A 16,461-nucleotide genomic window follows, 5' to 3' on the forward strand; every position below is an offset into this window, starting at 1 on the left:
CGGTTCCCCTGCACCTCCATGTATCTGGCCTCACCAGCTGCTTCTAAAACTTGTACTTCAGCTGCCATAATCTTGTCCTTAAAGGTGGATTTAAGTTTTAAGAACCAATGAACAAACCTTTGCACTTCAGGCAGAAGCTGGGAGATGACTCTGCATTTAAGGTGCAAGCTCAGCTTTACTCCAGCGCCGAGCACTAATCCAGGATAACGGGGTGGTAGACGGGATGAACTCGCAGCAGCTCCTTTAGAGAGACGCATCTATTTGCTTTATTGTTCAGCTGCTGCTTTCTGACTTTCCAAATCCCTGCTATGTTGTTGTTTTCGTTTCCCACCCTTGCAGTGGTAACATGAGGAAAAAAGCTGAATTTGGTCACATCCATGCGGATGTCAAGCATTGAGACTTTATTGGTTTAGAAGCTTACTAAATTTAAACAGAAGCATTAACATGGCCTTAGGCTCTCTTGACAGTTATAAACTCTTCCTTGGGGGGATTTCTGTAATGCTTTCTAATCAGCTTAAGGAGTTAATTAAACAGCTGTCACTTAGCTTCTTAATTCTGAGACCTGATGCTAAATAAGATTTGAAATTAGTAATGCATGACTGAAGGGTGGATTCTCTGATATAAATAAGATGGCTGCTAGCTGAGAGGAGCAAAATCTGGGCCTTTTTAAAATAACCAGTGAAAGATTCAAGGTGATAACCTGGATTAATGCTCCAAAGGCTGATTAACAGAAGAAAAAGAAAAAGGAGAATGGAGGATCTTAATGGGTGCCAAATGGGGTGGACTTTCAGGCAACTATCCCTTATTTAATGGTGTGCCCTGGACGTCAGGAGATTTCAGTCATCATTTTATTCTCTTCCCTGCTGCGGTCTGCACATAGTAAACGCTAAAAGGCAAGATACCTGTGCAAACAGAAAGGAACGTGCTTGATTTTAGGAGTCAGATATTTAGCCTGCAAAAGATGTATTCCACTACAATGATAAAAAATATAAGTGGGGAGCTGCTGTTCTTTTAGAACATGCATTATAGTGTTGTGGGGAACTTTTAATACTTTTTCCCATGTGTACTGTAGTAGGACAAGTATTACTTGTCCTGAGGGGCACGAGCTGCAGAGCAGCCCCGGTTATTTGGAGGAAACGTGGCTGCAGGGCTTCTTTTGCAAACAAGCGGGTTTGTCCTCGCTGCCGCGCGCGGTGCTGTGAGCTTTGTGAGCTTTGTGAGCATCATTGGATGACGCTCAGTGCGCTCGGAAAGCAACACTGACAGCTACCGCTTTGTCACATACACCTGAGCTGGGGCCTCAGAGCTCAGCATGAGTGTTAGCCACATATGTATGTATTTTAAAAGTCATTATGAATACAAACATCAGGAAATGTTGTGTACACAGAAAGAATGAAGGGAAGAAAAAGAAATCCCTTAAGATTTATAAAGATATTGTTAAAGTCCTTTCTGTCACCCCGGGAATTATAAGTCAAAAGGTAACCGAAGGGAAATTAGATTGCAGGGAAGCTACCAATTAAAGTTGAAAAAACTAATAGGTATTCACTTCAGCATTTCTACTTAAATAGATGCTTATTGTGTGTATCTTCTGAATATGGTTCTGCTGGAGGGCTTAATATGCTCAGTTATTTAATATGAATCTCTTCAGTAGGCAAAGCATGGTCACTCCAGAATCCTATTTAAAAGTATTACTATTTTTTTAATGTGGTATCATTTTCAGAATAAATGTTAGTTAGTCTTGCATTTCCATTACATGGAGAAAAATGGTTTTCTCTGTTTGCTAGTATTATTTCATTTTATTATAGGAGGGTTCATTGTATGTGAATTATAGAGATACGGTATGTAATAGAGAAAGTTCAGCAACTTTTTAATAGCTGTTCAGGGAATCAACTTTTAGCAGTTAGAATATTTGGCTATAGCTTTGCAAAAGCATAACTATTCCCATCTTGTAGTGCCCTGACTTTCTATCTCCTATGATCTATGTTACTTATGGGTAAGGAATATAATATTTCTGCAGAAGATTCTTTCATCACTTAAGCAGCAAAAAGTAACACTTTTAAATTAGTAACTATTTAGATTTACAGTTTTTACATGCTGAGACTCTCAGCTATAAATCTCTGTATAGCTAAAGAAGTATCATGTTTGTTTCCTCAAAATGCAATGGTTTTCATATGCTTTCACCAGGAAAACATTAAGCCCTGTCTAGCCATTAAACAAATGTCAGAAGAAGCATTTTACTCTGCCCCTGCTGTGTAAATTGGTGTAAATGGTTGTTGTGCCTCTGTGTTTAAGGGTGCGATGCAAACCAGGTGCCTAAAGAAACCATCCTCCAAGTCGGTACGTGTAGAGGTACCAAAACCTCTGCAAACAGAACGTGCAGCTCAGTTATTCTGCTGCAGATTAACACAGCTTCGGATCATTGCCAGCTTGCTTTGCCTTTCTTCTGCTTTAGAAAAGTATTGGATCAATTTCTTTTCCTGGGACCGGACAAATAGTTGCTGATGGAAAGTCAGAAAATCACAGCAGGGATTTCTGTGAACTGCAGGCATTACTTCTTACCCCCCACCTCCCTCATTTCTCTTGGAGGCAGAGGGGACAAGGATTGTTATGGAGGTTTTTGTGACTGCCTAGGAATCAGCAATACTGTCACGTTCCGCACGTTGTGCTGCTATGGGCTGTGTGCGGTTCTGAACGTAGATCCAGAACATGGCTACACACAGGAGCTGTAATACTTTGAATCTGGGATCTTTGATTTTGGATCGAGCCTGGCTTTGTGTGCATTTCCATGCCAGGGATTCAGTCTGAATTCAGAATATCCAAAGCCAGCACTTGGAAAATTTGGAAACGCAAAAGAAATTAATGAAGCTTCGGAGTATCATTCTCAGTTACTAGCTCTCACCAGGGGAAATTACATTTGCTTTTGGTAAGGAGACCTCATTAATCACACTGTTTCAAAGGCTTGGTTATTAAACTCCCCTTCGCTTTATAAAATAATCGCAGGGGTCATACTGTAATGTATCAACTGGAGGAAGAAAGGCGGTCCTGCTTGGGGGAGCGGGTCTTTTCAGCTTTGGACTTGGTGCAAGTAGCCAGGCACGTGGTATGGCCTCAAACACACGTGGTATGGCCTCAAACACACGTGGTATGGCCTCAAACACACGTGGTATGGCCTCAAACACACGTGGTATGGCCTCAAACAGTCCCACTGAAATGAGATTCATACCCAAGTGTTTGCAAAATCAGGACCTAATGTCTGGATTCTGTAGTTATCACGGATGCTTAATGGCAGTTGTTCTGTCAAGCTGCCCCCATTTGCAGCCCTCTGGAGCCTATACGAGAGTGGTAAAAGTATCTAAATACCTTACAAGGAATAACTTTGCTGCAAAGCTCAGATCTGAAAGAAATAAGAGAACCTGGAAACTTAATTACAAATCTTTCTGAGACCCCAGTTGCCTGAATAATATATTCTCTACTGAGAACAAATGTGCACTCAAGACAGAAGGGCCTTACAGTACAGGCAGATATTCTCACCTTTGTATGAATTATAATTTCAAAATATCTGAAAGGCTTTTATGCTGAGGGAGGGAGAGGATTTTCTTCTGCTCTTTTTGTGAAATGCTGTTTCACCCTCCCCCGAAGATCATGGTGAGGATGGGGGAACTTCGGCAAAGCAGCTATCAAAAAGATTGAGGTTTTTTTCTTTCTTTCTTTAAATATTGCTTTGAGTGTGAATAAAGTGTCTCTGTTCCTTTAAGTAATAAGAAAAGGTCTTTTTTATCTGTATCCTTTAGATGAGAGAAATCCCAGCTTCTCTTTAGCCCAAGAGGCAGTAGGGGGAGTCATCATCTTCTGGTAACTTGGTTTCAATCTCATTTTGTTGTCTTCCACAAGTAAAATCAGGTCAGTCCCTGAGCTCATAGTGTGAGCTATTTAGATAATGAGAAGTTAGCACTTGGGGGGCTTTGGAAGCCTTTATTCCACAAGAGCCAGCTGAAATCAAGAGCCTCTTGTTCTACAGGATAGTCTGTGATTCGCAGGCATGGTTCTCGAAGCTCAGAGACCTTTCCAGGAACGAGCAATATCTTGCAATTAGGAGCGGAAGAATGGAGGCATCAATTTGTGCTCTCTGGGTACGTCGCACACGTCAGTGATATTCGCTGTGCGAGGCTGATGTGACACCAGGTAACCGAGAGTGCTCTGTGGTCTCGTGCCCTTCATATAATCAGAACTCAGCACTCTTAAATTAGAAGTGATAAAGCAAACAGAAGGAATGCATTTTGCAATCACCATCACAACAATGACATACCAGTGACAAAAATCACTGCAGGGCTTATTTTGTTTCAAGAGCCCATCCTTCCTTTTTGAGAGAGGATGGTTTTGCACAGACCTCACTAAAAGAGAAGGAAAGAAAACTTGTGAACAAGCCCACCATTACCCAGCGAGAGCCACGGTATGTCCTAGAAAACCTGGCGAGGGTCTGATTCCCCATGGTCCTGTGGTACAAGTAGTTACTTATGCAGGACTGGAATCATGGCAACTTCTGACCATCTGCAATCCAAACCTGTTCCTAAGAATTGCTCAGTGCCTCTTTGCTCTAAATGTTGACAGTATTTGTGTGACGGTGCCATACAATTTCAATATTTGTAGAAAACCTCTCAGAAATAAAGGTTTTGTGGGTAAAACAGCAGAACTTTCAGACATTATTTTCATGTGATCAGCATAATCATTAGTGAGCTCCTCAAGGTGGAGATTTCAGTCTTGCTAGATGCAAGGATATGTTGTTTATGTGGTGCAGGGTCATTCCTCGGGTGTTAAGTTGCTCTGACACTTGGTGAGCATTTGCGAAATAGCAATTAGGGCAGGACAAATGTCCTGACAGCCCTGAATCAGAACTGGGAGTTTGCTTCCAGGATTAAAGGGAGGAAATTTGCCTATTCTGGAATGGTTATTGGAATAGAAAAATTAATTCATGATCTCAGAAATTATAATGAATCTTAGAATATAGATTTAGAACAACTTTAGAAATTAAAGTAGGTGGTACTAATAAAGCAATATGTATTGACTAAATGGGCTTTTTTGGTTTCTTAGGAAGCAGAGATCCTGAATACAGCAATTCTCACTGGGAAGACAGTGGCCGTCCCTGTCAAAGTGATCTCCGTGGAAGACGACGGGACTGTGAGTGATCTTCTGGAATCTGTGGAGTGCAGATCGTCAGATGAAGATGTCATTAAGGTAGGACCATAGTGCTCTGTTGCACAAAGGCCCTGCAAAACACTGGTGGTTTCTAACATAACAAGTTCTTTCACCTTCCGAACTGTTCTGCTGCTGAAAGACAAAGGTTTGTTATCAGCCCTATGCACAGATTAGTTCAGTAGAGCAGTAGTTCAGAGACTGGACCCTCAAGAAAACTGCTGCTTCTTGAAGGCTTTCAGCTTGTACCAATATTACTACCAAAAGCTTTTAGGAAGTTCTATGTATTCTTACTCAGTTTGGTTAATGGTTAATGCATGTTAGTGGTGGTGGAAGGACACGGTCAGCAGTGGCGGTTGTGGGAGATACGGTGGAAATGTTCCAACATGGTGACAGAAATATTGGCTTGTCTACAGCAGCATTTATCTTTTCACAAACTTATCTGTGGCTGTCACTTGAGAGCAGGAAATGAGAGACATGGCTACAAATAAAAGTTAAAATTGAATTCTTTTTTAACATAACCAGCATGTCACAAAACGATTACAAATACTACAGGCCACCCCTCCAGCTGCTGGAAATCACTGTTATCCCATTAACTTTTGTGAACTGCACCATATTGAGGACTTGGCCTTTGTGAAATTTGCCTTAGCCTAAAAGCTGACTGGAATGCTGAGCTCTCTGCCTGTTCCGTTAGTTCATTTTAATTTGGATTCACACAGCTAAGGGTGGTGTTTAGCTCCAATGCAAACCTCTCTGGGTCCCATCAGCTTTTTCAGATATTTCCTAGTGGACAGTTTTTGCCTTTATAGGCAAATAGGGGTGCAGGTACTCAGGTTTTACTGTTGTATGGGAAACTGCTGGGAGTTGGAGACACACCTGCAATTTCAGTAACTTCATGTCACAGGGTGGGTGACAACTGGGTAACTGAAGAACAGAGCTGGGTATGGGTTTCAATTATCTTTCTTGAGTTATCTCTAAACAGAGGGGTTTTTTGTCAAAAAATTGGAATGATTACACTCTAGGCTCGTTTTAAGTAATCTCTTCATGGTAATTTCTTATACACGAGATGAACCCAAGCATTTTAAAATCACAGCATTTTTGGTGTTTCCTTTCTAGAATCTACGCAGGGTTTCTGTTGGTCTGAATAGCCACTATGCTGGTATTTTCTGATTAAATGTGTCTTTCTGGCTGTCTTAATAGAGACATCTCTTTTTATTTGCTTCACTGAAGCCCTTTTCAATGTGTTAAATTTGCCACATACAGCAAACAGTGGGGCTGAATCTAGGTTTAAAAAAGTGAAGTAATTATTTGGGGTACTTGTGTTGCGGAAGGTAAATGGACTAGGTCTTCACTCACTAACTTACTGATTAACTAACTGTAAAGCTTTTTCAGAGAACTAGAAAAAAGTATTTGGAAACAAATAGATCATTTGGAAGATACTTTAAAAATCAGTTTTGTTTTCTAAAGTTTTAGTATATCCAAATTTTTCGGCGTGCTCACCGGGTGTTTCTGAAATGGTTTTGTCTGCTGTAAATCTGGATCAGTTTAAAGTAAGCAGTATGCTCAGCTCTAACCCTCGCAAAGAGGTTAAAGTGGTACTACGGCTTAAGTGTGCATCTATCATTAATTGTAAGTATGTTAATATACCAATAAAGGTTTGTGTGTTTAATATTATTAGTAGATATACCGTTGCACAATTAAACTAATGATAGGCTTGATGTCAAAACAGGAAATCACTGGTCAGAGATCAAGACATTCTGGGCTTCTGCAAACAGCCCTGAGCTGCCTCCTCCGCAGGCAGGTTTCAGCAGCACCAAAATGAGTTGCCAGTTTCAAATGAGCTCTTAATTGAAAATGTGTCTCCAAGTTTCCAGTTTACCTGCTCTGGTTCAGACCAAGCCTTATTCACAGACATCTTAGCTAATGAAGATAAAGATATATAATTACTGGCCAGCCTTCAGCCTGCAACAGTAATTAGAGTTTCTGTTCTCTGAGCATTAGAGTGGTGAATATAAAATGGAAGAAAAAGTCTACTTAAAACCCCCCTTTGAAATATAAAGATTAAGATTACATCTGTTTGTGTCTTTACTGTTGCTGTTTTTCAATGCATCTGTCATGTAGCATCTAGCAGATTGATTACGTGTTTATGGCTTAGCTTTTATTCTGGGTGTGTGTTGATTGATGATGAGTTTAAGCTCATCTTCCTTGCAGAATGAGGATACCTCATTCTTGTTTTAGTTTCAGGGACCACGTTTATTACTCATTTCTTCCACTCAGACTTCAAAGAACTGTAAAGATACCAAATTCTGCGGTGACTTGTTTTCAGACAAACTTCTCTGCTTGGACTTGGTTGAATAAGTCAGGACAGAATTTAGTCCATTAAAACAGTATTGTTATTGACAAATGATTGAAGTAGATAGTAAAACTCCTACTGACCTCATGGAAAAGAGAGATGGGTGACCAGACTTTTTTTGTTGAATTGTTGATATGAATCAAATACGCAAGATTATTTAAATCAAGAGTGAGGAGAGGAGAGAGGAAAAGTCAACATATTTTAATCTTTCATTTTGAAAAGACATTTCCATTTCAAAATGGCCATTTTTTTCAAGGCTCAACAAAGCCTAAGGTCACCAAAGCAACACTTTGCGATGCTCTGGGTTTTCAATTTGATGAGTTGATTGACAGTCTGCGTTTCATTGCCCTGAAATGAAAACACATTTAGATTCATTTTGTTTGGTCAGTTAACTAAAAATTCCAATATATTCTCAGCTCTGTCCAGAAGCCACTTGCGGGGAGTCAGGCAGTGAACGGCACCAGCTCTGGGAACAGGGTACAGTGTCTCTGCCCCTTTTTTGTATTGCAGTATTTTGTAGAGGACTCCTCACTAAATCTGTGTGCTCCAAACACACCCGTGGTGGGAAGTTATTGCTGATGGACTGAAGGGCTGGTGGCTGCTTCGTTCTGTTCCCTTTGGACTGTATTAGAGAGGATAACAACGCAATTGCAATTTGTAAAGTATTACTGCAGGCTAATAAATCTTTCAGTGTGGTTTAGCAGTGGCAAAATAACTTGTTTTTAATCAGGTGACAGACTTTACAACAAACTGAAGCGTCAGAGCACTTAAAATATCCTGAAATAGACCTTTTAAAAAAACGTTAAGCTTTTAGCAGCTGTTTCTCTTCTTCCTTACACTGGTGCACTTCTGGCAGAGTTGAATTCTCCTAAAGTCAGTGGGGCGACAGAGTGAAAAATCAAAGGGAGGAGATAATGGGGTCCAGGATTTTATCTGTTGCTTAGCTGAGCATTGGCAGCTCCAGTGCTGGAGATTTCACAACCACATTGCCAGTGGCAGTCCATTTGATACTCTCTTTACAACACATTCTTGGGTGCACATGATTACACAACTATTCAGTTCCAGCTTTCAACTGGCAAAGAAAGTCCTCATGGCTGCAGGTCGAAATCATGGGCCCCCAAAATGCAGGTACTGCAAAGATACACAAAAATTTAAGAACAAGAGTGTGGAGAATCCCAGTTTCCCTGCGATCTCTTGAGTTTAAGCCAAGCTAAGGGTGATCTGAGATTCATGTTACCTGTGCCACTAGCTGACCAGAACGTGCAGTATCCCGATCGGGTGAGTTTGTTGCATGGGTTGCTCGGGGTTCAGAGCACCCAAACAGAAGGAAAAAGCAGCTGAAATCAGCGTAGTTTGTTGAATAATATCAAAGAAAATACTTCACCGTGAGCAAATGGGATTTTGTCTGGATTAAACACTTGCATATAGAATATGGTTGTGTCAGGCTGAATTTTATAAAAGGAAGATAAATCTCTACTTTGAGGGCCGGGTGAAGATCAAGTTCAATCTACCATGGTTTTCCACAATATAACACAGTTTCTCTCACCAGCTGAACTGCCTTATTCCATCCCAAATAATTTTGATCTATTTTGAAACAAACATTTGATTTAAGTCAGCAAGGGGATGTTTTTATTTCCTGCGATGTCTAAACATTTCATTTCGACAGAAAATGATGAAATCATGTCCTGTCATTTCAAGTCAGTTTCAGGATTCCTGCCATCAGAATCCTTCTGAACTTTTCACCTCAGCATGAAGCGACTGTGAAAAAGAGAATACTTTTCCTGGTCTGCTCTAGTAATCAGGAGACAGGACCAACTTAGAAAAATGCACTGTATAAATAAAAGTTGTAGTAACGGTTGAGTTTAGTCCATGTGCTGTTGATGGTGGTGATAAGGGAGCAGGAACAGTGTTCCCCTCTCTCTCTGGTATGCAGAGCAGACATGGCAAAAACAAGCTCTGCATGTCGAACTGATATGACCACCCCACGTCTGTCAGGGATCATCAGAACACCTACAGCTGTTGAAGTTACTGCATTTGTCTCTTTGGTATTCTGCCAGTTCATCATTCTGATGTGAATCTTGAGAAAGAACAAGGTTTTCATGGAGCCGTTTGCCTTTTTGTAGTCATCCATACTGAAAATCCCGGTGTGACTGCTACCGTTGCTGTTGACTACAGTTGCTTTATGTTTATGAAAGGTTGTAAGCATATAAGATACAAAACTCCTCTGTAACAGAAAAATCCAAATTTCTGAATTGCGACTTTCTCAGTATTCTACAGAAGATAACAAGAAATCTGTCTTTTTGTGCTTAATGGGAGTGGAAATGTGTTCTTGTAGAGCCAGGGGTGATTTCTGTGGGTATTTCTGTTCTTCATGGGAAGGAATATGTCTATTTCCCTGAAAAAAATGAGGCCAAAATCTAAAGAATATCCCAACAGTGATGCCAACGATGATCTGAGTTGGGAATTCTTTTGAGTAATGGGGCAGAGATCGTGGCTTCGCTTCTTGTAAGCTGCTGATAGTTTATGAAGAGATACAGACAGCTGGTAGTCAGCTGTGACCATGGGAAGTAAGAAAGAAGTTATAATGACTGGACTTGCAGAGCAGGTATTTTTTCACAGGTAGATCAATGCAAGTTTTGTATTTGAGAGATAGTTTGTTAATTAATTAATTAATTTTCCCTGGCATTTTTTTTGTTGTGTTCTTTTTTAAGAAAGTAGCTTTGAAATTCTGGAGAGGGTTGTTCAGTCTCAGAGCCTGAGTGTTGGCATGAGCCGACTGAGCAGGTCCAGTCACTCGCTGAACCCAAAAGATGAACGTCCCTGATGTATAGAGCAATTGCTGAGGTGCAATGCTGTGAGTGTTTAAAGCGAACTAACGTGGAGCTGCCGTCCCTGTTGTTCTGCTGACCATGAGTGTAGCTGAGTGAAAATGAATCCATTCTTGGTTTGGTGGGTGAGCTGCCTGCCTGCTCAGCTCCCCGCTCCCTCTGAGCTCACGTCAGATGCTCACAAAGCTCATGCCAGCACCGGGAAAGAAGTAATATCGGAGTGGGAATCAGTAGCTAAGGGTGAGAGGTGGCCAGGAGTGCTTCTTTCTATTGTGTATTCGCTTAAATGGCCTGTGAAATTACCGGTTTGCACAGACATTGCCGTGCTGTCACATCGGTAGTGTGGTACCATCCTTGTAAAAGGCTTCTCCTGGCCCTGTGGCGGTGAACGCTCCCCGTGAAGATGCTCAGGAACCGCGGGTGAAGATCTTCCCAGTGCCTCACCTGTTTCTGACTGCCAGATATAGCGTCCCTACTGTTTTTAGCTGCTTTCAAAGCCCAACTCATTGTATTATATACCAAATCCCAGTACTGAGAAGTGCTCCATCATCTCAATGAAAAGAGATTAGCTGATCTCTAGGAAAAATGTGCCAAGGAAATAGGGAATGGACAAGAGACATTAGTTCTTTCTTCGCTGGGCTAAGCCAGCCATGCGTTATGAAGCACATGATGTCACACTGATACAAATGAAAGCTAAATTGGGCTCAGGTCATCTGATAGCACCTGTCTGCAAAACAGGAGTTTGCATTAATCATTGTGACTTGTGAGTCTCTTAAAAAGTTCCCTTTAGCTTTAAAACTCATTGTGTTCTTCAGTTCCAGTGACCGTCTGCCACGTTGTTTTAGAAGACGTGGTATTTATAGCTCTTTGTGCCTGCTCTAAGCCATTCTCAGATCACAACACAAAACTCTGTGTTGCTTTATTAGCATGCAGTAAAAAGTTACAACATGCCATATAAATTACTGTCTTCTCAGCCCCATTTAGGATTTTTCTGGACATATTAGATACAGCATAGCTGCTAAATTACTTTGCTTTTGCTTATCATTTGCAGGACTGTCCAGAGATTGTATTTGCTATGGAAGGGATTGGTCTTATGAAAAGAAAAATCTATGTGACAAGATATTTTCAGCTGATTTAAATATGCTTAGATCCCATGACTGTATCAGTAGGATATTGATTAACATTAGATGAAGATTAGTCTGGTGATCTGGAATTAGTAGAGAAATTGCTGGTAAGACCTGAAATATCCTGAATATTTGCTATGGGATATTTGGAGGACTCTTAGAGTTCTCAAAGGCAACTGGAAAAACAAGGAGCTTATTTAGGACATACATATATGAAGAAGAAAAAGTGCTTGCAAGTGTTAGGAAGGCTAAGAGGTCAAAAGACATAATGAGCCCGGGACTTGTAATCATGTCCGGTTTCTCTTCTTCGTTGGCAATGAAGAAAGGAAGTCTGCTCCAGTGTTGAGCCTGGGTTGGGTTACAGATCCTAATAAGGGCTCAGTCTGTTTGCAGTGTTTGGCTTTTGATTTTCATTTCATTAGCCTCTGCCTTAATAAGATTGGATAACAATCGGATAAGCCATTGGATGATATTTCGGATGCTGCATTGAAATGTGCTGGTTATAATACAGGCTCTGGCGTAGGCATCAGCCGTGACATTGGTGTGCTGTTGTGATCTTTGCCACATTATTTATCTGATCTGTCTCAGCATAGACACATACAAAAATGTAGAATGGTTCTGAGTTACCTTGACAGATAAAGAGCATTAATACTAGATCCTTGAAAATTACCTTGGGATCTTTGCAGAAAAGGTACTATCTAAGCATCATCATTGTGATTGTTAATAATATACATAACCCTAACTAGGACGGAGCACAGACTTGTTAGGAAGCACCCCTGTTAAATATAGCTTAATCACAGCACATAAAAGTGACTGTCATGATAAAATACTAGCGGCTGAGCAAGGATTTAGGAATATTTCCAGATTTCTTACGTAATGGACTCTGTGCAGGTCTGCTACTGAAGATTTCTTTCCTTCTATGGCTCATAAGCACCACTGCCTGCACGGCTGGGTCCTGCGGTTCCTTATTTAACATTTCCAGAGTGTTCAGCATCCCCCTCAGGAGCTACATAAGCTAGGGCAGAGCAAATATATCCTATGAAAGACCAATTAATCCTTTTCCAGATACGTTTTTGGTGTGGCATAATCAAATTTTAAAAATTGCTATCCCTAAATAGCTTGGAAAAAGCATGTTCTGAGGCAGATGGTGTTGCATCCTTTCTTTCTGTCGAGTGCAGTGTAGTCCTGGCTTGTGCCCTCAGCTCTCCCCTAGTTTGCCATGACAACTTTTGGCTACACATTTACTTGTTCCCTTTGCAGTTACTTACAGAATTGATGCAGTACTTCTGAGCATGAGAAGGTGAGCAGGAAAACACCTCTGAAAAGTGCTTTGAGGTGTAAGAATACAAGAAGTTCTTGGGGTCCCGTTTATTATCAATAATAATGTGTAACAGGATCTGGTCTATTGTCTAAGAATGCGGTGTGGATGTTGTATTTGTTTGTAGGAGACATCAGTGCTATTATTTTTCTCACATCAGCTACCTATGGAAGTGCTGAACAACTTCAGTCATATATTGCAGCACCGCCTTGTTTAACTGGTTATTGGGTGATAAGCCTGATTTCTGAAGCTGTTTAGGCATTCAAATCCAATTAATTTGATTGGGAATTAGAAACCTAAGCACCTACAAAAACTGGCCTTAATGGCTCTTTAATTTTAGTTAAAAGTATAATTGTGTATTTAGAGCAGGTGGGTATTATAGAAAGCTGATGTTTTATCCCAATTTATATAATCTCTTCCATATAATAACTATTAAAAATAACCCGATTGTTTGCGAGCAGGTCATTATTTTGCATCTGTAAAAGGGGTTTGTTTGAGTAAATTTAGAGCATCTTCTTCAGGCTCCAGGGTTTGAGTGCCTTCAGCAATTTCTTTTGTGAGCATGTGAAAAGCTGTTGTAATGTTTGAGATTTTGTGCAGACCTGGAGCTGATACCGAAATGAAACCTGTGAACATGACGTTCCATTACACGCTCCGTTTCATTCTGCTAAAAGCCAGAGAGGGAGAAGTGAAACTTTAGTAATGAAGGGAAGTAGCATTTGCCTTGGTGCCTCAGCATCTAAAGGCACAGCGGATGTGTACGAAAGTGCATTTTATGCATTGTCTGTAAGCATTAGATTAATTGCACTTGACTGTCACTTAAAGGAAAAACCAGGATCAGTCTCACATGCACACATACAATTTCTGTTAATTATTGGATCTCATTTCTGCCACTGAAAATCCAGACTTAACCCAGTGCGGTTAATGGCATTGCTCTGGACTTTGTCTGATGAAGAAAAAGTCTAGTCCTTATTGTGTCTAAGCACAGTTCTCACCGTCACTGGATGGTTTAGTTTGGCTTTGGCTTAATGCTGAAAGCGAAGATCAGCCAGAGCCATTTGGAGCGGTTTCAGTGCCGTAGCCGTAAGTCAGCCCATGTTTCCTTGAAAGTTCTTCACACGTTTTGATGACGCTGAGCTGAGTTTCAAGCTTGTAACAAATCTTGAAAGCAGCTGTTTCCCGAGGGCTGAGAATTTCATCACAAGGATTTCACACAGGCCTGCAGACGGGATCAGAAACAGCCCCTCTGGCAATACAGTTGTGTGTACTATACTAATTTTTGAAGACACCTTGACAAGTTGTTTTCCGAATTCTGCCCTTTGTTCCCGGGTTAAACAATGTGTGTGTCTAATCTCATCTTCCACTTTCCTCTAAGTAAATTCAGCTAGGCTACATTCATTGATATTTCTTTCTTTGGAGCTCAGGCTGGGTAGGAAAGCCGTGCATAGGTATGAGGAACCTCATCCTGTACTTTTTAGTGTCCAGATCTGACAGTTATAATCTGGTCTCCCCCAGGGCTAATTACAGATAAGGGTTTTCTTCATGGGCTGGTTGGTTGGTTTGTTGCTATTGAGACACCAACCCAAAAGCAGGAAAAGTCTCATTCACCAGCCAGACACAGTGAGCAAATATAGAAAATTCTGCTAAATCTTCAGACTTATTACTCATCTATCGTTACATTTTCCTTCTGAAAAAGCTTTAGATGTAATATCACCTGTTCAGAACCACCTGGTATCTGCAGCACACACGTTGGAATTAAGAGGGGCACATTGCTGTCTTCTGGAACGTCGTCCCTGTGCAGACCAGTTTGCTGCTAGCAGATTTCATGGGTGCTTCAGGGCTGCCTTAAGTTTTAATGAGGTTTAATGAGCTAAATCATTATGAGACCATCACTCAGGCAGGCTTTCCTGCCGTTTGCTGTGGTCTGTCTTCCTGGGAACACCCCCAGCTTGGCTCTTTAGTGGGAAGCTGACAGTGCAGTGACCAGTTCGTTATCTGTAAGGGGCAGGGGCCCGAGGCTGACCCCAGTGTGTGTCCGAGGATGCTCAGAGATACTCGCTGCTCACCAAAAATGGAAATAAGAAAAAAAGTGCTGAAAATAATCCGATTCTGCCTGCACTGGTACATTGTAAAACAGTGGCAAACTACTGAGAGCAGTTTTGTTACAAGGATATAAACCGATATAAAATAAATGCTGGCTTGTGAGGGAGCTGGGCACCACCATGGTCTCCCACTGCTTAGTTGTCTGTTCCACTGTAGAATTATCTAGCTAGCCTGGGGCTTTTGGGGGGTTACATCAAATCTTTCATTTGTTAGAGTCATATTTTTCCCCGTGAAATATAGCCTGAAATACACAAAAGAGCCATTTCTAATTAAACTCCCACCTAAATCCATTATAGCTTCTGAAGTCGTTGGGATGGGGAGATAAAAGAACTATAATGATCCCAATATGTAAATATAGATGTAAAAGTTTGTTTGGAGGGATGGAGGTTAGAGGCCAGATATGAAACCCACCATAAAGCTTCTTGGCAGAAATTGAATCGGTGCATTAGTTATCATGGATTTTCATAAAAATAAAGTAATAATGCACATTCATGTTTCAGTTCATAAATGTGAAGTGACAGCCTATGAGTTGGCCACTGAAATGATATTATAGACCCAAAAAAGAATAATAGAGGAAATTGAGAAAGCAGAAGAGAGAGTTGTAATAGAATTGGGCATTGGCATAAATATAAATCATGAAAGGGAGACTGATTTAATGAAAGATATGAAATTCAGAAACCCAAGGTGTTAAAAAGATCATCTATTCATCTGATCAAGAATCCCTAAGGCTACACAACTTTTAGCTGAAACAGCCAGATTTACTTGAGGTAGATGAACTTTAAAATTGCATGAGGAATAACATAATACAAGGGAACATGATTCTGCAGTCCACACAGTCTATTAAGAAGCTGTGCAACAGAGGAAGAAACTTACATTGACCCACTGGAAAATTATCTTCACTCATAAATTTTGTCAGTTGATTTCCAAGTAGATATGGCAATGAGAAACTGTTGTAATCCAAAGAGCCTAAATGGCACCATTTCCATGCTAGATAGGAGGATTTGGAAGAAAGCACTCTTGGAGAAATGAGTTGGCCAGGCTACTTCTGTGGATGGTGTGTGGTACATAAAAAGCAGGTAGGACAGACACAGACACCATGTGAGTGATGTCTCCAACTAAGTGTCTGCTAATGTGGAAAGATCTATTTTAGCTTGTGAAAGCCTTTCAGGATTCACACATACCCATCTATAAGTGCAAAGAAATGAAAATCTCCCTTGCCTGCACATGTCTGAGGGAGGAAGGCTCGAAGATCCAGATGAAACTGTGCTAAAATCTCCTCTCGATATCTGAGGGTGATAGAACAACTCTTTTTTAGTACTGCTTTATGCAAAAAAACATGGAAGCCACCAAGTTTGGAGTGCAGCTTCATTCCCAGCAATCCTATAGGCGTGAATAACTGCATACCCAGATTTTGCAGCAATCGTAGTTCTGTTGTAAATATCACATCTTTCATTTTCCTTCTCCCTCCATTATATGGAGTCCTGCCTTCCAAACAAATAAAAAGAAAAGGATTAGGGAACCTCTTCTTAACTGCTGTATAACAGC

General features: G+C 40.8%; 1 protein-coding gene across 4 annotated transcripts in view; it reads left to right on the plus strand.

Annotated features, from left to right (window-relative positions):
- Nucleotides 1–16,461, plus strand: part of TMEM132D (transmembrane protein 132D) — a 226,691-nt gene that overhangs the window by 182,584 nt on the left and 27,646 nt on the right. For all 4 annotated transcript variants that reach the window (XM_065032801.1, XM_005498362.3, XM_065032802.1 and 1 more), the window contains one exon: nt 5,089–5,232. In XM_065032801.1, the coding sequence (XP_064888873.1) occupies nt 5,089–5,232 (144 nt within the window). The remainder of the gene's footprint in view (nt 1–5,088; nt 5,233–16,461) is intronic.

The sequence above is a fragment of the Columba livia genome, chromosome 17 (genome assembly GCF_036013475.1).
Source record: "Columba livia isolate bColLiv1 breed racing homer chromosome 17, bColLiv1.pat.W.v2, whole genome shotgun sequence".
Classification (NCBI taxonomy): Eukaryota; Metazoa; Chordata; class Aves; order Columbiformes; family Columbidae; genus Columba; species Columba livia.